Source organism: Erithacus rubecula, assembly GCF_903797595.1.
Source record: "Erithacus rubecula genome assembly, chromosome: 18".
NCBI classification, from domain to species: Eukaryota; Metazoa; Chordata; class Aves; order Passeriformes; family Muscicapidae; genus Erithacus; species Erithacus rubecula.
The window spans coordinates 11,726,915-11,744,394 of NC_136670.1; the positions used below are offsets into that span (position 1 = coordinate 11,726,915).

The following is a 17,480-nucleotide window of genomic DNA, read 5'->3' on the forward strand; positions in this document are numbered from 1 at the left end:
AGGTTTGTTCTCTGTGACACTTCAGGGATAAGGCCTGGTAATGCTTGTTTGATTCTTTCCAAGTTGTGCATTTTTGCTGAACAAGAAGTGGTTTGCATTCAGACTTCTGAAACCTCCAGAATACCAAAAGGGATTTTTCAGAAACATCAGTGTGAGAAGTCCTAAATAATTTTAGGGAATAATGTTTTGGCACCTGAATATTTGTATATACAAATATGTATTTTCAAGCATATTCCTTTTGCCAAGCCTGAGCCATATGACTCAAAGGAAAGCTATCATGACTATTTTAGTACTAGAACCTGTATTTCCATCTTACATTGGTAATTCACACCATCATCATATTTCTGTAAATCTTCCATCACCTACCATCACTAGGCTGTGATCTATTACAAGAGATGGGATCTCAACATAAAACATCAACAGTTTTCTAAAGGGAATTTTTTGCAGATTTTTAGAGACTTAATTCCAAGTACACAATTCTCCTGCTTTAACTGACTTGTGATGTACAAACCATCTCAGGTGATTGTACAATGACTTCTGCTAGAAAAAAATAACAAACTTTGTCCTTTTCTCTCAACTATGAACCAAAAAGACTTTTTCATAGGCTGCAAATATGCAGGAGAGATATGTGAAGCCTTTTTTCAAAATAAGCAGGCAGTGTAAAGTTGAAGCCAGTGAATGATGCAGGTTCTCCTCATGTTGGAGATGATTTTGCCCTGCTTGTCTGTAGCTATTGCTGCTGAGTGAGGTTCACTCCAGGGTGAGCAGTTCCACTATTCTGACAGCTTCTGCCCTGTAAATCATCCATTCCTGTGCAGATTGCTGACACAGCACACCACAAATAGCCTACACCATCCTTAGCACACACTAAAGACTGTTTCACAAGCAAGTAATTCAAACATCACTGCTAAAGCTTCCTTTTCCAAGGAATAATGTGTTATACTGGAACTAAACACTAATGTGAAGGAATAATTTAAGCTTAACAGTGTAACAAAAAAAAAAAATTGCTGAGGGCAGCTTTTAAACCATTCAAAATTTTCACCGTGAATTACTTTTTAATAATTAAAATGAAGTTTAACAACAATGTTCTCCCTCAATCAGGTTTAAGGATTAGACTTCCAAATCAATAAGTAAGTCCTGTCTCCTCTCCTCTTACTCTCTTCCCAAGCAAGTAAATAATCCTTCATGAGCAGGCTGGTAGCATTAAATGTAAAGCAACATATCAAAAACTTCAGTCTGCATAAAACATCCTTCTAAACCCTTAACTCTGATCCTGCAGCACTTAAAGGAAAGGTCTCACTGATGGCAGCAGGGATCTGGAGTGCAGTGATTCACTGGGCCTAAAACAAAGCCTTGACCTTCACAGCAACAGCAAAAGCTGTTAGAATTGTCTTAGAACTTTTCAAAGCACCTATAACAATTTTCAGTAGTATGATTACTAGATGCTACTAAATTTCAGCTTCCAAATGTCACCTGCTTGTGGACTCAATATGCCAATTTTCAGCATGTATATAAAATATCCTACAAAATCACCTACAGCACAGACTGAGAGTGTGGCAAGTCAGCTAAGTGATGTTTTAATAGAGGGTCAGATGAAGACACCTTCCAGAACCTGGACAGCACATTCAAGTTGCTCCAAAGCTTAAGAATGAAACAGTTATCAAATTATATTTTTGTTGAATTCTATAACATTCATGACAAAGAACTGGTGGGGTTTAGAAGTTGCAACAGTCATATTTTTTCAGCTAAAAATGTTCTGATATATAACATACACCTCATTACATTTTTACATACATGACACTTTGCCCTTTCAAACTTGTTCTGCAGAAATTAATCTGTGCAATGTGCTCTGGGATGACCCTGCTTGTGCAGGGAGGTTAAACCAGAAGAGTCACTGTGGTCCCTTTCAACCTGAACCATTCTGACTGGGTGATTCCCTTTGACAGTATGTGAAAGTTGAGTCTCTCTGATGAGCTCCACTCATTAGACAGAAAGACATTGGTGGAATAAAACTTTAATCCTGAGCTTTTTAAATAACTTCTTACCAGGAAAAAAGTGACTAAAAATTTAGCTGGAATGGTTGATAATCAGCACTCCAAAACCAATGTATTTCCAAACAGAGAAGCTATGTTAGGACAAAATATTCCAGCAAGCCTAGTGCAAGATCAAAGCAGCTGACCTAACAAATTATTAATACAAAACAAACCACTTTTCTCCTCCAAAAATGAAACTATGAGCATGTGCATCTCATGCAGGGAAGATTGCATTCCAGCTTTCAGCACAGCCAGTGATCAATAATCACTTATCTGGACTCAGAAGAACTTACATCAACTGTCTGTCTTTTTAAATAGGCAAGTATTAAGAAGCAGCCTCATTCCAGGGCTGGCAGTTTGGACAATCTGGCTGTTACACATTACCTGCAGTAATTCAAGATCAGAACTGCAGAAAGATAGGGTGTATACCCATGGAGTTGGATTTCTTGGGCTCTCTAGAAGCATGGAGCCTGTAGGGCTATGGCAAAGGCAGAATTGGCAATGCAGGGTAAGGAAAAGGCATGACAAAAATGTAGTCACCAAATATCATTAAACTCACTGACCTGTCCAAAAACCTCTCTGTACCAGTTTGTCTGTTTTGCTCCAGCTCTCCAAGAATTTTCACTAGCACAAATGAATCTGAAGTACAAGTCCTTTCATTTCTTACAAATTTTCCCACATTTCCTTCAGAGAAAATACTTGAGATGATAGAAAACCAGATTCAAAAATAAGAATAAGCATCATCATGACCTCAGTTTGATACTAAAGCTAACCAGCATATTTTAGTATATGCTCAAGTCTATTAAGCTCTTTTTCTTCAAAAGTATAAAAGTTTCTCACTAATGCTGGTAAGAAACAAAAAGAAAAAATAAATAAAATAGCACAAACAGGTATGGTCAACCTAGAGTTTAATTGAAAGCCTACTAAAACCCATACAGAATAAGCTAAACACTGATTTGCTAAAAACCTTCACAGATGAGAAACCCCAGGAACCAAGAGGTAATGATCTACATTACCAAGTCTTAAGGTTACTTCCTATGTGTATTGTTGTGCCCAAAATAGGAAAGACTGGGTGCACCCCAGATGAAAGCATGTTTAACAGACAGGCCTCGTGCTGCCCCAACAGGATTTTTTATTGGCCCTTTCAAATGTCATTGAAAGAAAAAGAATTTCATCTGCCTCTGGATGAACTCACAGTGACAATACCTAAAATGCAGGAAAAAAAAACCCTGATGGAGATTCCCCAAGAGTTTATCCCTAGGTGTGGAATGGAAGGAGTGTAGGAGATTGTATTATTTTTTACTGTTTTTACATAATTTATAACACTTTAAACACTGGTCTCATAAATATAATATCAACACTTTACACATGCCAAGCAATTAAAAGCTTCCCCCAAAAACTTGTAGGTCTTATCAGAACCACTGGCAGCATCTGTTTACAGCATCTCTTTTTAGTCAGTAACCACTTAATTTAGTCAGATCTACAAGTAATTTTCTTCCACCAACATTCTAATATTAAAAAAACTTGTAACAACAAAAAGATGCCTATAAGCATACCAATTTGCCTTAAAGTGATTACAGTCAGCATGAAAAAGAAGATTGTCTGTGGTTTAAGATCTGTTGCTTGTGTCCCCTCCCCCAGCACAGATCATCCTTAAATAAAAAGTGCAAATGGGATTTGGGGACTGGATGGACTGATTAGCCTACTATTTGTCTTCAGTTCCTTATTTTGTAGCCATCTCACATCAACTAACCCATCATACTTTGGATTAGCTACACCAAAATTTAATATAAGGCTCACTGAAGAAAAGGAAGAAATGACATCTAACTTCCAAACTCCTCCTAACCCAATCTCCCACAAAAGTGCTCATTTCCCTTTTTACAACCAAAAAAAAAACCCCTCCCAAAACCTTGATTACAAAACTATGAAAAGATTTCAGTTCTACCATCCATGTAGTCACCTTCCAATCAAGCAAGGCCAGAGAAGTGATGATGGATTCCCTTTGAATGCAGGACACTGCACGCTGTGGGAGGCAGCAGGCTGCCCTGATGACTGCAGTCTTTTCTGCGCGTGCAGGTGTCGGATGAGCCCGTCCCTTTTGGGGGACCTGGGGTGTATGAACACCAGCAGATAAAGATCTAAGACTGATAATATAAACCCAACGTGAACTATTAACTTCCAGGACCACCTACTGTATAAACAAGTTTGTTTTTCTGGGGGGTCAGTCAGCAGCAGCTGCGCTTTGTCACCGATGGCTGGCGGCGAAGTTTGAAGCCCTTCCCACTGGACGCGGGGTTGGTGTCGGTGGATGGAATTCTGCGACCTACAAGGAGGCAGGAAAAAGAAATTTATAGGAAATGTTATACTTGAAACTAATTCTAAGCATCCAGTGTATGCTCTGTATACAAAAATGTGCCTTCAATTAGCTGTAGGTCACCAGGGATGACCTTCCTGCCCGGCAGGATGGCAGCAACAGTCTGTGTTATGTCTGTAAGAGGGATGGCTGCACAAAAGAACAGCAGAGGTGGTTCAAAGTCAGTTTAGCAGCAGTTACACTTCAGGCTCATCTAGACCTGAACAGCTGAGCTGTAAAAGCACTTGGAGAGTACTTTGCAGGATGCAATACCATCTGGAATAACTTGAGAACAACCACCTTGACCTGTATTTCCACAGATCACCTGCATCAGGCTTAACAAAGGAGTGCCTGTAGAGAGAGCTGCTTTGCTCATCTCATCAGTCTTTAAAATGGACTGTTCCTGGTTCAGCATTCTCTTCTGAGGAGGATTTATGATTTTTTTCCCCACATAACATATTCAAGATCAATTTTAGGGAGCAACTATTAAGTCAATAAATCAGAAGCTAATCTACAGCACCTACTTTTTACATCAGCTCTTCAATATTTTCAACTGCTTCTATAGACTCTATTTTTTTCCTTAAGCCTGATGTTTCTGTAGTTAGTCCTCTTTTCACAAACAGGCTGACACACCTGAATGTTAGTTCTGCTCCTTGACACATATCCTCCAAGTAATATTGCATAGAATTCACTTTGGAATATTGGTTTTTATTCACACATATAAAAAATATCGTTGTCCTCACCACAAATGGAACAGAAAAGATTTGCAATTTAACAGAAAAAATCCTCAAGGTACTACAAACATACTTGAGGAAAATCTACAGTAGTTGCTATTCCCCATGCAGTAATCTGGCACTTATGAATTCTTGCATTTTTAAAAATACACTTCTTTAGCCTAAGTACAAGCACTAAGAGTGAGAACTTAATTCCTTCTCTCAGATGTATAAAGTCTGGATCTTCCTCATGCCATTTCCTTCCTCTTCCATAACCTTGGAAGTACTAATTGGAACATTCAATTACAGACATGGTAAGTTGACACTGACTTCTGACAGGAGTACCCTGCCTGCTATTTATCCAGTAGCATCACAGTAGGCTGAAAACCTCTAGAAGGAATATTCAGAGGCCATCAGGTGACCAGAAATTAATGCAGCTCATTTTGCAGTTTGTAGTCATGTCAGATTGTAACAAGTTTAGTATAAAATCTGTAAATTTTTACCTAAAAACCACAAAAAGTAATACAGAATTTCTACTCAAGTTTTTTTGCAGAAGAAAGTACATTAACTGTTTAAATACTTACTAATTTCTATAAAGAGTTCATTAATGTTTATTGCATTTTTTGCACTTGTCTCTACAAATATTGCATGAATGGAATCTGCATAGTCTTTAGCATCTTTTTCCATGACTTCTCTGGAAAAAAAAAAGCAAAGAAAAATTCATGAATGCAAAAGAACCCCATTACTCAAAACCTTAAGGGACAGATTAAGTTTTTAAGTGTGTCCTATCATGAATATTTTACCTGTTTAGCATCACAGTGCTCCTTCATGCTGGAACTGATGCTCATTCTTTACTCTGTGCTGTCTCCCTGCCTTGAGGTATGAGCACAGTCATGAACTACCCAAGGCCTTAATCCATCTGACAATATTGCAGTGGTTTTGTCTGGAGTGCTCTAAGCTTAGGTCTGCAATCAATCCTCCTGAGGTGTGTTATTCACCCCACCAGCTTTGTATGTCCTAAGAAGATCCTAAAGCATTATTTCCCAATGATCCTGTGCATTTCTTATGACTGTTTACAAAATCAAAGCATCTCCCAACACTGCACAAATCATCAGTGCAGCATTTACTTTGCTTGAAGATGTAGCTATAAAAAAGGAATATTGTCATACTGAGCACACAGAAGTGTACAAGTTATTCTGCATCTCAAAGTAGGCAAGCTGATGATTTTGTATCTTTCCTTAAACAAAATGAAAAATACAAACCCCAGCAGCTGTAGAGAGGTCTGGACTTTATGTTGTATCACTTCACATACAATTTCTACAGCACACTGGCTACTTTCAGTAATGAGGGACTTCAGGATATCAAGACCATGGACTTGGAGGAGTGATTCAAATATTGCCTCTGACTAAAATACAAGGAATCTTCCTCATTAGCTTGAATAGCAATGTTTACACTTGTGATGCCAGCTGAGCATGTGAGATATGAATTCTGTTCTAAATAATTTTACACTCTATTTCCTTCAAAAGACATGCCATTTCTAATTAATATTATTAGAGCTCACTAGATAACTTCTAGGTATTAACAATTTGCAAAACCATACTCAGAGCCATCTTTGCAGTGGTTTTTTAAACATATAACCAGCTGTGTCCTTTGGGACACCAGCTGTGGTGCCTTTTCCAGTGAAACCTAAACCCAAGAAGTTTACACACACCTTCTTTCTGAATTTTGGCTTATTTAACCAGGACATCAATAAAAAAAGGCCTTCTTTTGTTTTTAGTACATGCCTTCCTGAAAGTTTGGCTGTTCATAAAGTTTCTCAAGAGCTTTTCCCGCTCCCTGCAACTATTTTGGCCACAGTCAATTCCACCCCAATATTTAAGCAGGGAAGGAAGGCACCTGAACAAGCAAGTTAGAAAAACCTACACAATGCTTTCCAACAGGCTTGGTGTTTTTCCTGACAAAATGAGGTGCTACAGACTGACAGGGGCACTTCTTGTAAAGTGAGGTAAACAGCTTCTATTACACTATAGTTTCACAGGCAGTTTAGGTTTGTGTAACTTGGCACTGCCACCAGAAAAGCTAATCCTGTCTGCCTGTAAACTGCTCATTCCTAACCCTGCTATCCCCACACCGTTATGCCAGCAAGTGTTCATGGTGTGAGAAAGATAAATATACTTGCATCAGTTTTTTTTTTTTTTTTTTAAGGGTTAGTTTTAATCTGGATCCATTTTACAGCCCAATTTACTGCCCAATCACACGTGTACTCACATCAGCACAGGGGAGGAAGTGGGTGAGACCATCCAAGGGCAGACTAACCACATCTTCTGAGAGCAGTAACAGCTCAAACCCCATGTCCTCTGACAGTAGAAACAGCTCAAACCCCATGTCCTCTGACAGTAGAAACAGCTCAAACCCCTTGTGAAACTACAACACTAGAGCAGAACAGCTTAAATTGTCCTATACCTTTCAGCAGATCTACAGTCTTAAAATATTTAATGCTAGGGCTTAAGGAAAACCCTCAAAACTGACAGCAGTTATTTACCTGACATCATTAAGATCACACTTATTTCCTGCAATAGCTACAACAATGTTGGGAGGTCCGTGCTGGCGAAGCTCTTTAACCCAGTTCTTTAACGTTGAGAAAGTTTCCTGATGTGGAAAAAAAAAAAAAAGAAAGAAGACACAAGGAATTTAGAAATTAAGAGTCAGAACTGGCCCATGACACAAATAAAAAAACCCCAGAAATTGTAATGCTGGGTCAAGATCAAGTTTCTTACCTCTTTTGTGATGTCATACACTATAATGGCTGCTGCTGACCCTCGGTAATACATTGGGGCTAAAGCACGAAACTGGAAGAAAGACAGCAAACAAAATAAACCTGATCTCCCACTGACCTCCAGAACCTCACTATCATTATTGTTACTATTGAAAAAAGTAAAAATCAAGATCACAGCAGTGAAAAACTTTCCTTTACAGTCACAACTGGTCTGTGCAGTAGAGCACATAATCTCCCAGGAAGGCATTGTTCTCCTAAGGCCAGGCAATAAATCGTGTGGGGCTCAGCAGCACCTACTGCAAACAGCAGGGAGGAAAACTTCATCTTATTTTGCCTAGATTAGAACCTTTCACTTAGCAGACTGTCTACATAAACATGCATGTGCTCAACTTTAAACACCAAACAAGGGCAAAAATGCAGGGAGAAGCAAGGTCAACTTTGACCAAGACTAGCATATATTAATTTTGATCAGAAATGTTCAGAAGCTGCTGTCAACCTCTAGCTCTGTGTATTAGCCACCAGTCTTAAATGCTAGAAATGCTGATTTCTTTAGAATCTAACTCATGGCTTTGAGGATTTTGCTTTAGTTTTCCCCTCAAATTTAAAAGCATGTTTGAACCAAAAAACTGCAAAAGCCCACAACTATGTGCCCTGTTGCAAGCAGAGCTTTAAGGAACATGCTAGATAAAAGGCTGCAGTAATTTTCTTGCAATTTACAGAATTAAATCTACAGCAGGTCTGTTTGCTTCTGAGGGCCTGTACCTTTGTGTGGACAGAACCTTATGAATCCACTGCTAAAAAATGTGACAAAGAACACAAGTTGCATCAAAAATATCAATGAAGCATTCTTAAGAACAGTGGGATATTCTGCCAACTTTAAAAAAGCCAAGACAACTAATATAGCAACCAGAACTCTCCATCGAAATGCTGACTGAAGTGCATGTAGCTGGTTCCATGTAAGCATATATGATTTAGAGCTTTTGTGCATCTTATTACTCAGGGTAAAAATAATGAATTGGATACAGTTTTTCATAAAAGGCTTATTCATTTCTAATAAAATACCAATTTCCTTTTGCTTAGTACAGTTCAACTGAGAGCAATATAATAAATCACAGAAATCTTGCTATAAAGCAGAATTCCAGACCATTTACATTTGGCTCTCAAATTCTGTTTTGAAAATAGGATTTTGAATGCAAAGTTCAGAATATAAAAATATTTAAGAGTGGGAAAGGGAAACATGGGCAGGAATTCAGTTCACATTGGGACATAATCCCTCTCTTCCTTCTAAGTACTAAAATATAAAGGGAAATGTATTTGGTAAACCACCACTTGGACTGGTTGCAACCTGGCTTTTTGATTATTTCACTATTTACATTGGGAATAAACCAACTTCACTTGCTGATTTTGTATTACTCTCATTTCCTGTCTGCCAACACTTAGATACTTTTTTCCACCTAAGAGCAGTCGGCAGATAAAATATATTAACAAAACAGATGTTACCAGAAACACTGGATTTTCCTTTTGCAATTTTTCCAATGACTTTAGCTTGTCCCCCAGCCTCCAATTTGTGTTTTGACAGAATTATTAATGTAATTATGCAGGGAAACTCAAAACTGTTAGGTAAGAAGGCAAAAATCCTGATTACTGTACGTGAGCTCCTATCAATTGAACTCAGTATAGAAAAAAAAAGAAAGAATAAATAAGGTGTGTGTGTAAATGAGGTGTGTGAATGACTTGGTGCACATTTCCACCTCTGGAACAAGGCTATCCAGCCACCCCAAAGCCACTGAGAGCAAGGGGGTGCCCAGTGCAGTGCAGCACTATTTGCAGCTGGGCTTTTGAAATGGGAAACAGCAAACACTCCTCAAGAAGCCAGGACTGTGAATTCCATGCATTCCACATCATAGCTCAGCAGAGGCATTTCAGTTCCAAGAATGGTGTGGACATTTTTAGTATTCCAGATCTATTCCACAGAGGGAATCCCTTCCATAATTCATTGTCAGATATGTTGTATGACCAGAAAACTGTCCTACAGGTTTCAGGGCCAGGCAGGTGTACAGCCCATTTGTGACAGCAGTGACAGTGCTCTCCTGCTCTGGAGAAAGAAACCTCTGTGAAGATACTGAATCATTTCAAAGTAAACATCCTTGCTTACATTTCACTGATTCCCTTGGTTATATTGGGGTCTCAGGTGACTCAGATTTGGATATAAACTTCACTCTCCTGGGTCAGAGTCCTGGTATGACACCTTTCCTTTTTTGATTTCAACAAAGATAGCAAGCAATTTGTATGGAAGGAAATTAAGGAGGTATCATTGAGAGTCCAAAAATAGACCAGGAACATGCTGGTCATGTACAGAGATGCTTCCTCAGATAAGTTGTGCTGAATCCAAATTACAAGGTCCTCCCATTGCTTGCACAGTTAAAGTGAACAGGTGGAATGCTAAAATGTAATGGATGTTTCCTGCCAGACAGTGGCAGGCATGTTTATAAAGCTTTCCATTTAAGAGTACCAACCTCTAAAAATTCATATTCTACCTCTCAGAATATCACTTTGCAGCAGTAACATTCCAGAATGGGCTACAATGTTCACTTAAGACAAACTATTTACAGCAAATGCTGACTGACTCCTGGCAATGGAAGGGCTCAGGATATTTTTGATAACACAGATACTATTGGACATATTCCTGGGAAACATCCCTGACAATTTAAGTTTGCTTTATATGGTGCTGTTGGAGAAGGAAATAAATTGTCATTCAAAATTTACAGTAAATCACAATACAAATACACTTGAGTTACTTCCTAGCCATCAAGGCTGTTATCAAGCCAAAAAGCTGGCAGCTCAGTTCCACCAGGACTCCTAAAGGTCAAGTGCCTGTGGATAGGGCTGACTGAGGCTTTACAAGGTGTTTGTTTTGTTTGTTGTTATTGAGGGAGGTTGTTCTGTTGGTTTGTTTTCTTGTTTGGGCTGTTTCTCGAGCCAATCCTGAAAAGCAATACAGCTGTATTTGCCAGTTGTTACCCTAAAGTAACAACCCAACCTTTGTCACAGTTACCTCACATCCTAAATAAACTCATCATGAGTACTTGGCAGCTGCCAGTAGTTCACTTGCAGTCAAGAACAAGCATTGTTCATACAGCTACTGTAATTTCTACCACTCTCACTATTAATCCATAAGCAAGCAAGTTCCCTAGCAAAGTCCTCCTTTTAAATTCCAAGTAAAAATCATGCAAATTAATTATCTGGGATTTCATCTGATTAGTCATGTTCTTCAAAGCTTTTGTTGCCTCCCCTCAGAACTATGCATGCTGCAGAGATCAAAACCCCAAACTACCAAATTAAAATTTAAATTTCAAAAGAGATTCCAAGACATAGCTTCTAACACCATCAGATTTGATTAGTAAAACTTTACAAAAGAAGAAAAGAGCAGTTATCACCTGTAAAATTGCTTGAAACTGTGCTTTAGAAAGCCTGAATTTACATCCTACTCACATTTATAGCCCTAATAGTGAAGCTAACAGAATATGTCAGCAGCTGTATATTTTTCCAGAATCAAGGCCTTACTTGTGCTATGAAACATGGCAATTCATCTCACTTTGATTCTCATGTTGCTGCACTGGCTGCAAATTTTGCAGTTGAACATTTTAAACTCAACTAGAAATTCTACTAGAGACAGCTGCTGGCTTCCCTCAGCACCAGCCTCGTTTTTGTGGGAAAACCATTCCATTTCAGTGAATCTAAACACAGACTAAAGTTTTGTAAACTCCTCTTAGGTAGTATTCCTTACCCTTACACTTTAATAATGCCAACAATGAAAAAGAAAAACGTATCTACAGCACCCACATCTAAAAGGAACCTGCATAGAAACAAGTGTTCTAATAGATATTTGTAAAACCAGACCACTTTGTGACTTTTAGGGGTAGAGTTGAAAAGCAACCCAAGCTCTGGCCCAAACTTTCCCCACAAATATTGATTTTACTTACCCGTTCCTGTCCAGCTGTATCCCAAATCAGGAATTTATGCAGCTCATTTTGATACTGTACAGTCTTGGTCATAAATGAGGCTCTGAAAAAAATATACAGTTCATGCTTTTTGAGAATATAAATACATCTTTAGAACATTTATTACCACCATGAGCTTTCAAAAAAGTTCACATTCCAATAAAAGTGCATTCCCCACACATAAACACACAAATCGATGAAGCATTTCAGATATAAAGGATGAAATTAAGAAAGGATGAAATTTCCTTTCAGAGACTGACATTCAACTACCAAAACACAACATGAATGTAAATTATTGGTTTTAATTACTTGTAAGTGCAATGAAAAATATATTAAAAAAAAAGGATGTCTGACCAAAAAACCCAGAAAGGTCAGCCTTTTAACAACATCCTTCCTCACTGCATCACAGCAATCACCTCAGTGCACACTGGAAACTTCTGTGGGGGGAAAGAGGTCAAATTCTTCCCTTTCTATCAACTTTTTCTGTCTCTGTACCAACACTCAGATAAGTGCTGGTAAATCCATATTTGGGAATAAAATAGGAGATGGGTATCAGTATTGGTAGGTGTTAACAGGACAGAGAAATCAATAGAGTAAATTGCTTGTTGTCTGCACCCTGTACAGCTCCCAAATCCTGTCTGGCATCACATATTTTAGTTTGCAGATGCTCTTGGACTCCCAGAAGATAAAAAACTTCTCTCTTGTTCTCCAGGTTTTTCTCCTTTTGCCCAAATTCTAGATGTTTCACAGTTAAATATTGCAAAGTACTTTTGTGGTTTATTTGGTCTGCTTTAGCTGAATTAGTATTTCCCACAAGAACATGAATTCAGTGACCTTACTCTTTTACAAGACAGGGAGTCCTTTGCTGTATCTCTCACCTGTAGGCACATTTTTCACTGGAAAAACCAAACTCTGAATTCAAATCCTTGTACAGCTGGAACTACAGGTGATATAACTGTGTTAAGCACATGAGACCTACAGTGGGAACTTGAATACCTCTTGTATGATTAATTCCTGCCACTTGAAAATATTGCAGACTTCCAAACTTGTTCTTTCTGTCAGTTTTGACAGGATCATGAAGACACTGGAGCTTCTTACATTACCCCAAACTTGCTGTATAATCAGGCTCAGCAAGAGTCTTTCAGCATGATCAGTATTGAATACCTGAACCCAGGACTCTGAACTTCAGCTTATCTTGGGGTTTAAGAACCACTTAATAATGTCCTTGACACTTTTGTAGCAAATGTAACTGCAGCCTTTGGACTTGTTTCAATGTTAGAAGAGGACAATTAGCTGGATATATTAAAGAAAAGGAAAGGGAGCAGGTACACAATGTTTCAGCTGTTAAGAGGTAACCTTCTCCTCATTCCTTAAACCCAGATCATTTGACAAATAGTAGGTCAATCTCCAAAGATAATTTGTCTTTTAAGAAGCCAAATATAAAGTTGCAACACCCCTAAAAAGGAAGAGCCTAATTGCAATGCATTACAACACCATTAACTAGCTGATGCATTTCTGCAATGAGTTAAGAAAACCAAAGTAATAGGAGTATCTCTTATAAAGCACAGCAGAAACTTTCACTTCCTTTAAAATTGCTGCAAACTCTCCATCAAATCTGAATTCCCTGGTCAATGTGGAAACAGTTTCCTAAATCATAGATTCTCACTGAATTTATCTTACTTGGTTCTATAAACCAAACCATCCCTGTGCAGTCAATTTGAACTGAAAAGTTGTGTTTCTGAAATTCACATCACAGCTAAACCATCCCCTGGTACCTGACAGGAGGCTAAATGCTTTTCAAAATCCTTTGACAATTGGGTCAACAAAACCCTCCAAGGAGTTATCCTTGATAACTTTTAGTAGGAATAATGTCTGTTTTATTACTAAATTTCCCAGCTGCTTCTCCCAGCCAAGTAGGCACTCTAAGTTATTTGATATTCTTTTTTGATGCTATACTGAAAGACAAGATATTCTGCAGTACTTAGAAGTAAATGCTGGTTAAATGTGCCCTCAGCATCCTGAGGAGAGAAAAGCTGCAGAATTCTGACAGTCTGCAGCTGCCCATATGAGAAACTGAGCAATGAACGTTGACAACAACAAAGTGTGATTGCTCAGCTGATTCTAAAAGGAATGAAAACAGGACAGGAAACAAGATCATATCTCATGAACTCAAAGACCCAGGGAATAAAGTTGAAACATTCTCAGCTTTAGTTTTGCAAGACACTCAAAGCTTCTCTAATCATTACCTTCTCCTTTCCACCTACAAGTGTCAATTAGAAACTAAAAGCAAGGTATAAAAAAAGTAAAAATTACTTCATTTTAAGTTTTTGGACTGTGTATTTTGTTGGAGCTTCACACAATCCCTACATTTGGACAAGTTTTGATTCATTTATACAGCAAATTACCAAAATAACCAGTCCTCAGACCAGTAAATTATTTTGTTAAGGGCTGGTAAAAAAGATTTTCAGTCTGTCACTTCAATCAACTATAATTGTCTCAGTACTGTCAATAAAGCTCTGTTAATAGGGAAATTTAAGCAAAAGCACACTTCTACAGAACATCTTGTAGTTCAATGTCAGTATTTATAATCAAAAAAGAGGGGGGTGTAAGGGAAAAGAGAGAGACCACAGGGACCCCAGTTTTTCAGGACAGGATGAGACAGAGCTGATCTTTATCAGCAGGATCTTTTTTGGTCTAAGCTGCAGCACAGCCTGTGTTATACCTGAGACAGGAAATTGTACTGAAACCCCCCCACATCTCTGGGCATCAAGCAAAGGCTGTCCTCCCATAAGCCAAAAATTGCTTCTGATCAAAGCAGCCCAAAAGACACTTGCTAGGCAAAACAAACAAACAAACAAAAAAAACCCCACCAAAAACAAAACAAAAAAAAACCCCAAAAAGACAGCAAAAGAAGTAAAACATCCAACCACTCTAAGAATTCCTGATGCTTGCCCTTCCTTCTATCCATTCAAAGATTTAACATCAATAATACCAATCAATATCAATGAGCTACTCAGGCTCAAATTTCAAATACCAAATATCCCACTTACCTATGAGACCACTGCAAAAACAGTTTCATCAGTTAGATTTGTATGTGCATTGCATACAGATGTGTACATTTTAACTAATTAGTGGTGAGACCTACCTGAATTAGTATGTTAACCACCCTTAAAAAGCTAGGAGACTTACAGTACTTGAGTATTAAAAAGCATGAATTAAAATCCGTGGAGTTGCATAATAATTAGATGTTGAAATTTAAGGGTTGTGCACAAGAAAAGCATGCTATGCCTTTAGTAGAAGCATCTGTAGTGTAATTTATTCATTGTTATCTTAGATTAACAATACAAAAATGGGTCCAGACCTTACACATGAAAATGGAAGCTGCAGGAGTGCTGAGAACACTCCTATGTGTCCTGTGGTAGCTCACAAGCTTAATTAAGGCTGCAGTCATGTTTATTACCACACCTAGCTGCCACACAAGAAGAACTCCTAAATGCTCTATTCAGGTAATTTCATTTTATTCTTGCATAAATCACATTTACTTCATTTAGTTTCTTACCCTATTGTTGGGTTGATGTTGGGATCAAAGCTATCTTCAACAAATCTCCACACTATACTTGATTTGCCCACACCAGTGTCCTAAAAAGAGAACAGAAACAGTTGAAAGTGATATTAGTCACCAGAAACAATTACTCTTTTTGTCCTCAAATCCTGCAGTACACTGCCATGATAACACATTCCTGCAGAGAATCTCAGAGAAGTTGTGAAATACTTCAGGTATTATATTAATTTAGTAGCAAATGAAAGGTCTGTGACAAGTTACAGTTTTCTAAACAAAATTGTTAAGATTTTTTTTGAAGGACCACAAAAATCTCCATTTGCACTTATTATTACTCAAACTTTGGGTTTTTTTACAAAGGCAGGCACACCTTGCAATGCAACAGCAGTAGGAAAAGACCACTTTTAGTAAAATATACAGCAATTGAGTACAGCTTACCAGGATGGAGGAGCAGTGGAGCACGTGAAATTATACAAGTGTGACACATGCATTCAACCTCTGACTAATGCTGTCCCACCCTGCTTAATGAAAGACTTGAAATTTCTTGAGACACACCTGAAACATGTTACTAATGCAACTCTACAGTGCTAAAAATGGTGAAAGAGGAAACAAAAAACAAAAATGCTGGATTGTGTATATTTTTGCACCACTAAATCCAGGGTTAAAAGGCAAAAAATGTATAGAAGTTACATTTGGAAGTGAAATAAAGTTTTAGCAGTAAAACACTTCCCAGTAGAAGCTGGATATTTGTAATTGTATTTTAATTAAGACATGTGAAGACAACCTTTTTGCATTATATTTCCTGAGTCATTAAAACTTGAAGGAATAAGCCCTTGAGGAATCACTTCACTGAAAATAAAGTTTTACATCATTCATGCCTTATTTTTTTCCAAAACTCCTAAATATTGCAGTAATTTGAGTACACTACCTATGATTGTATTCATTCTGCCCAAGCTATTTTCATCTTGAGAAAAAGTACATTATCACAGCTCTGTATTTTATACTGTTTGCAGTCTCATTAATCAGAGCAAATCTTAAAAAAGAGAAACACAGATGTGGTTCCTGGCTCAGCGAGTTCAAGGCCAAGTTCTCCTGGGTGCTTCTTCTCCTTTTCTTCCATGGCAAAAGGTTTCTCAGGCCAGGTGAACACAAACAGTAGTTACCCCAAATACCTTCATAACACGGAGGGCACACAAACACATAATCTTCCCCTCTGAAGGGCAATGAGGCCATTTAGAAGGAGAAAACAACTCAGAATAACAGAGGTGACACCTCCACCTGTTCAACGTGGGGCTCTCAAGCCAACACGCAACTTTATACACTTCAATTTTAAAACTTCTGCTTCGTTTCTCTCCCTGTCTCCACCTTCCACCACCTGCAAGACTTTCCTGCATCTGCTCTTGACAATGTAAGTTCAGGCCCCTCCCTCGCTCCCACCAGCTTGGTTTCAGGTGCTTCTATTGATTTTGCAGACTCCAAGCCCGAAAGAGCCTAGGAGGAAGAGGGAAGCAGGCATTAGATATTCGGGCTTCCCCTGTTATTGTTTTTAAAAGGAGAATAGGTTAGAAAAGGAGCGATATTGGCTGCTGGCAGACGCCTCCAGCGCAGAGGGGAAGGCGCGTCCGCCCGGTCCCTCAGAGGGACGGGCCGAGGATCACCCCGCGCCCGGTGCCGCTCCAGCCTCTGCCAGGGGCTCTCCGCCATCGCCACAGAGCCGCTCCAGCCTCTGACAGAGCCTCTCCGCCATCGCCAGAGCTCTGACAAGGAGCTCCCCGCCACCACAGAGCCTCTCCAGCCGGCCACTCATCCCGCTCCCACCCTCCCTCCCGCCGCCCAGCACTTACCCCCAGAAGGCAAACTTTCAGCTCCCTCAGAGCCATGGCCGGGCGGGCAGCGCCTTCAGCGAGCGCCTGAGACGCGGCCCAGCACGATCATCGCCGTCCCCGCGGCGGCCGCCCCCCGCCCGCCCCGGTTACCCGCACACCGCGCTCCTCCTCAGGCTGCGCGGACGCGCCGCCATCTTGGGCGGCCGCCGGAGTCCCCGC

At 39.2% G+C, this 17,480-nt stretch overlaps 1 protein-coding gene across 1 annotated transcript; it reads right to left on the reverse strand.

The window, feature by feature from the left end:
- Positions 1-2,924: 2,924 nt before the first annotated feature.
- Positions 2,925-17,418, reverse strand: RAB22A (RAB22A, member RAS oncogene family). Its single transcript, XM_079321520.1, has 7 exons — positions 17,280-17,418; positions 15,436-15,515; positions 11,859-11,940; positions 7,877-7,948; positions 7,642-7,748; positions 5,684-5,793; positions 2,925-4,356 (listed from the first exon to the last, which is right to left on the reverse strand). The coding sequence occupies exons 1-7, from the start codon at positions 17,313-17,315 to the stop codon at positions 4,259-4,261; spliced, it is 585 nt and encodes a 194-aa protein (XP_079177646.1). The 5' UTR covers positions 17,316-17,418; the 3' UTR covers positions 2,925-4,258.
- Between the last annotated feature and the right edge of the window lie 62 nt (positions 17,419-17,480).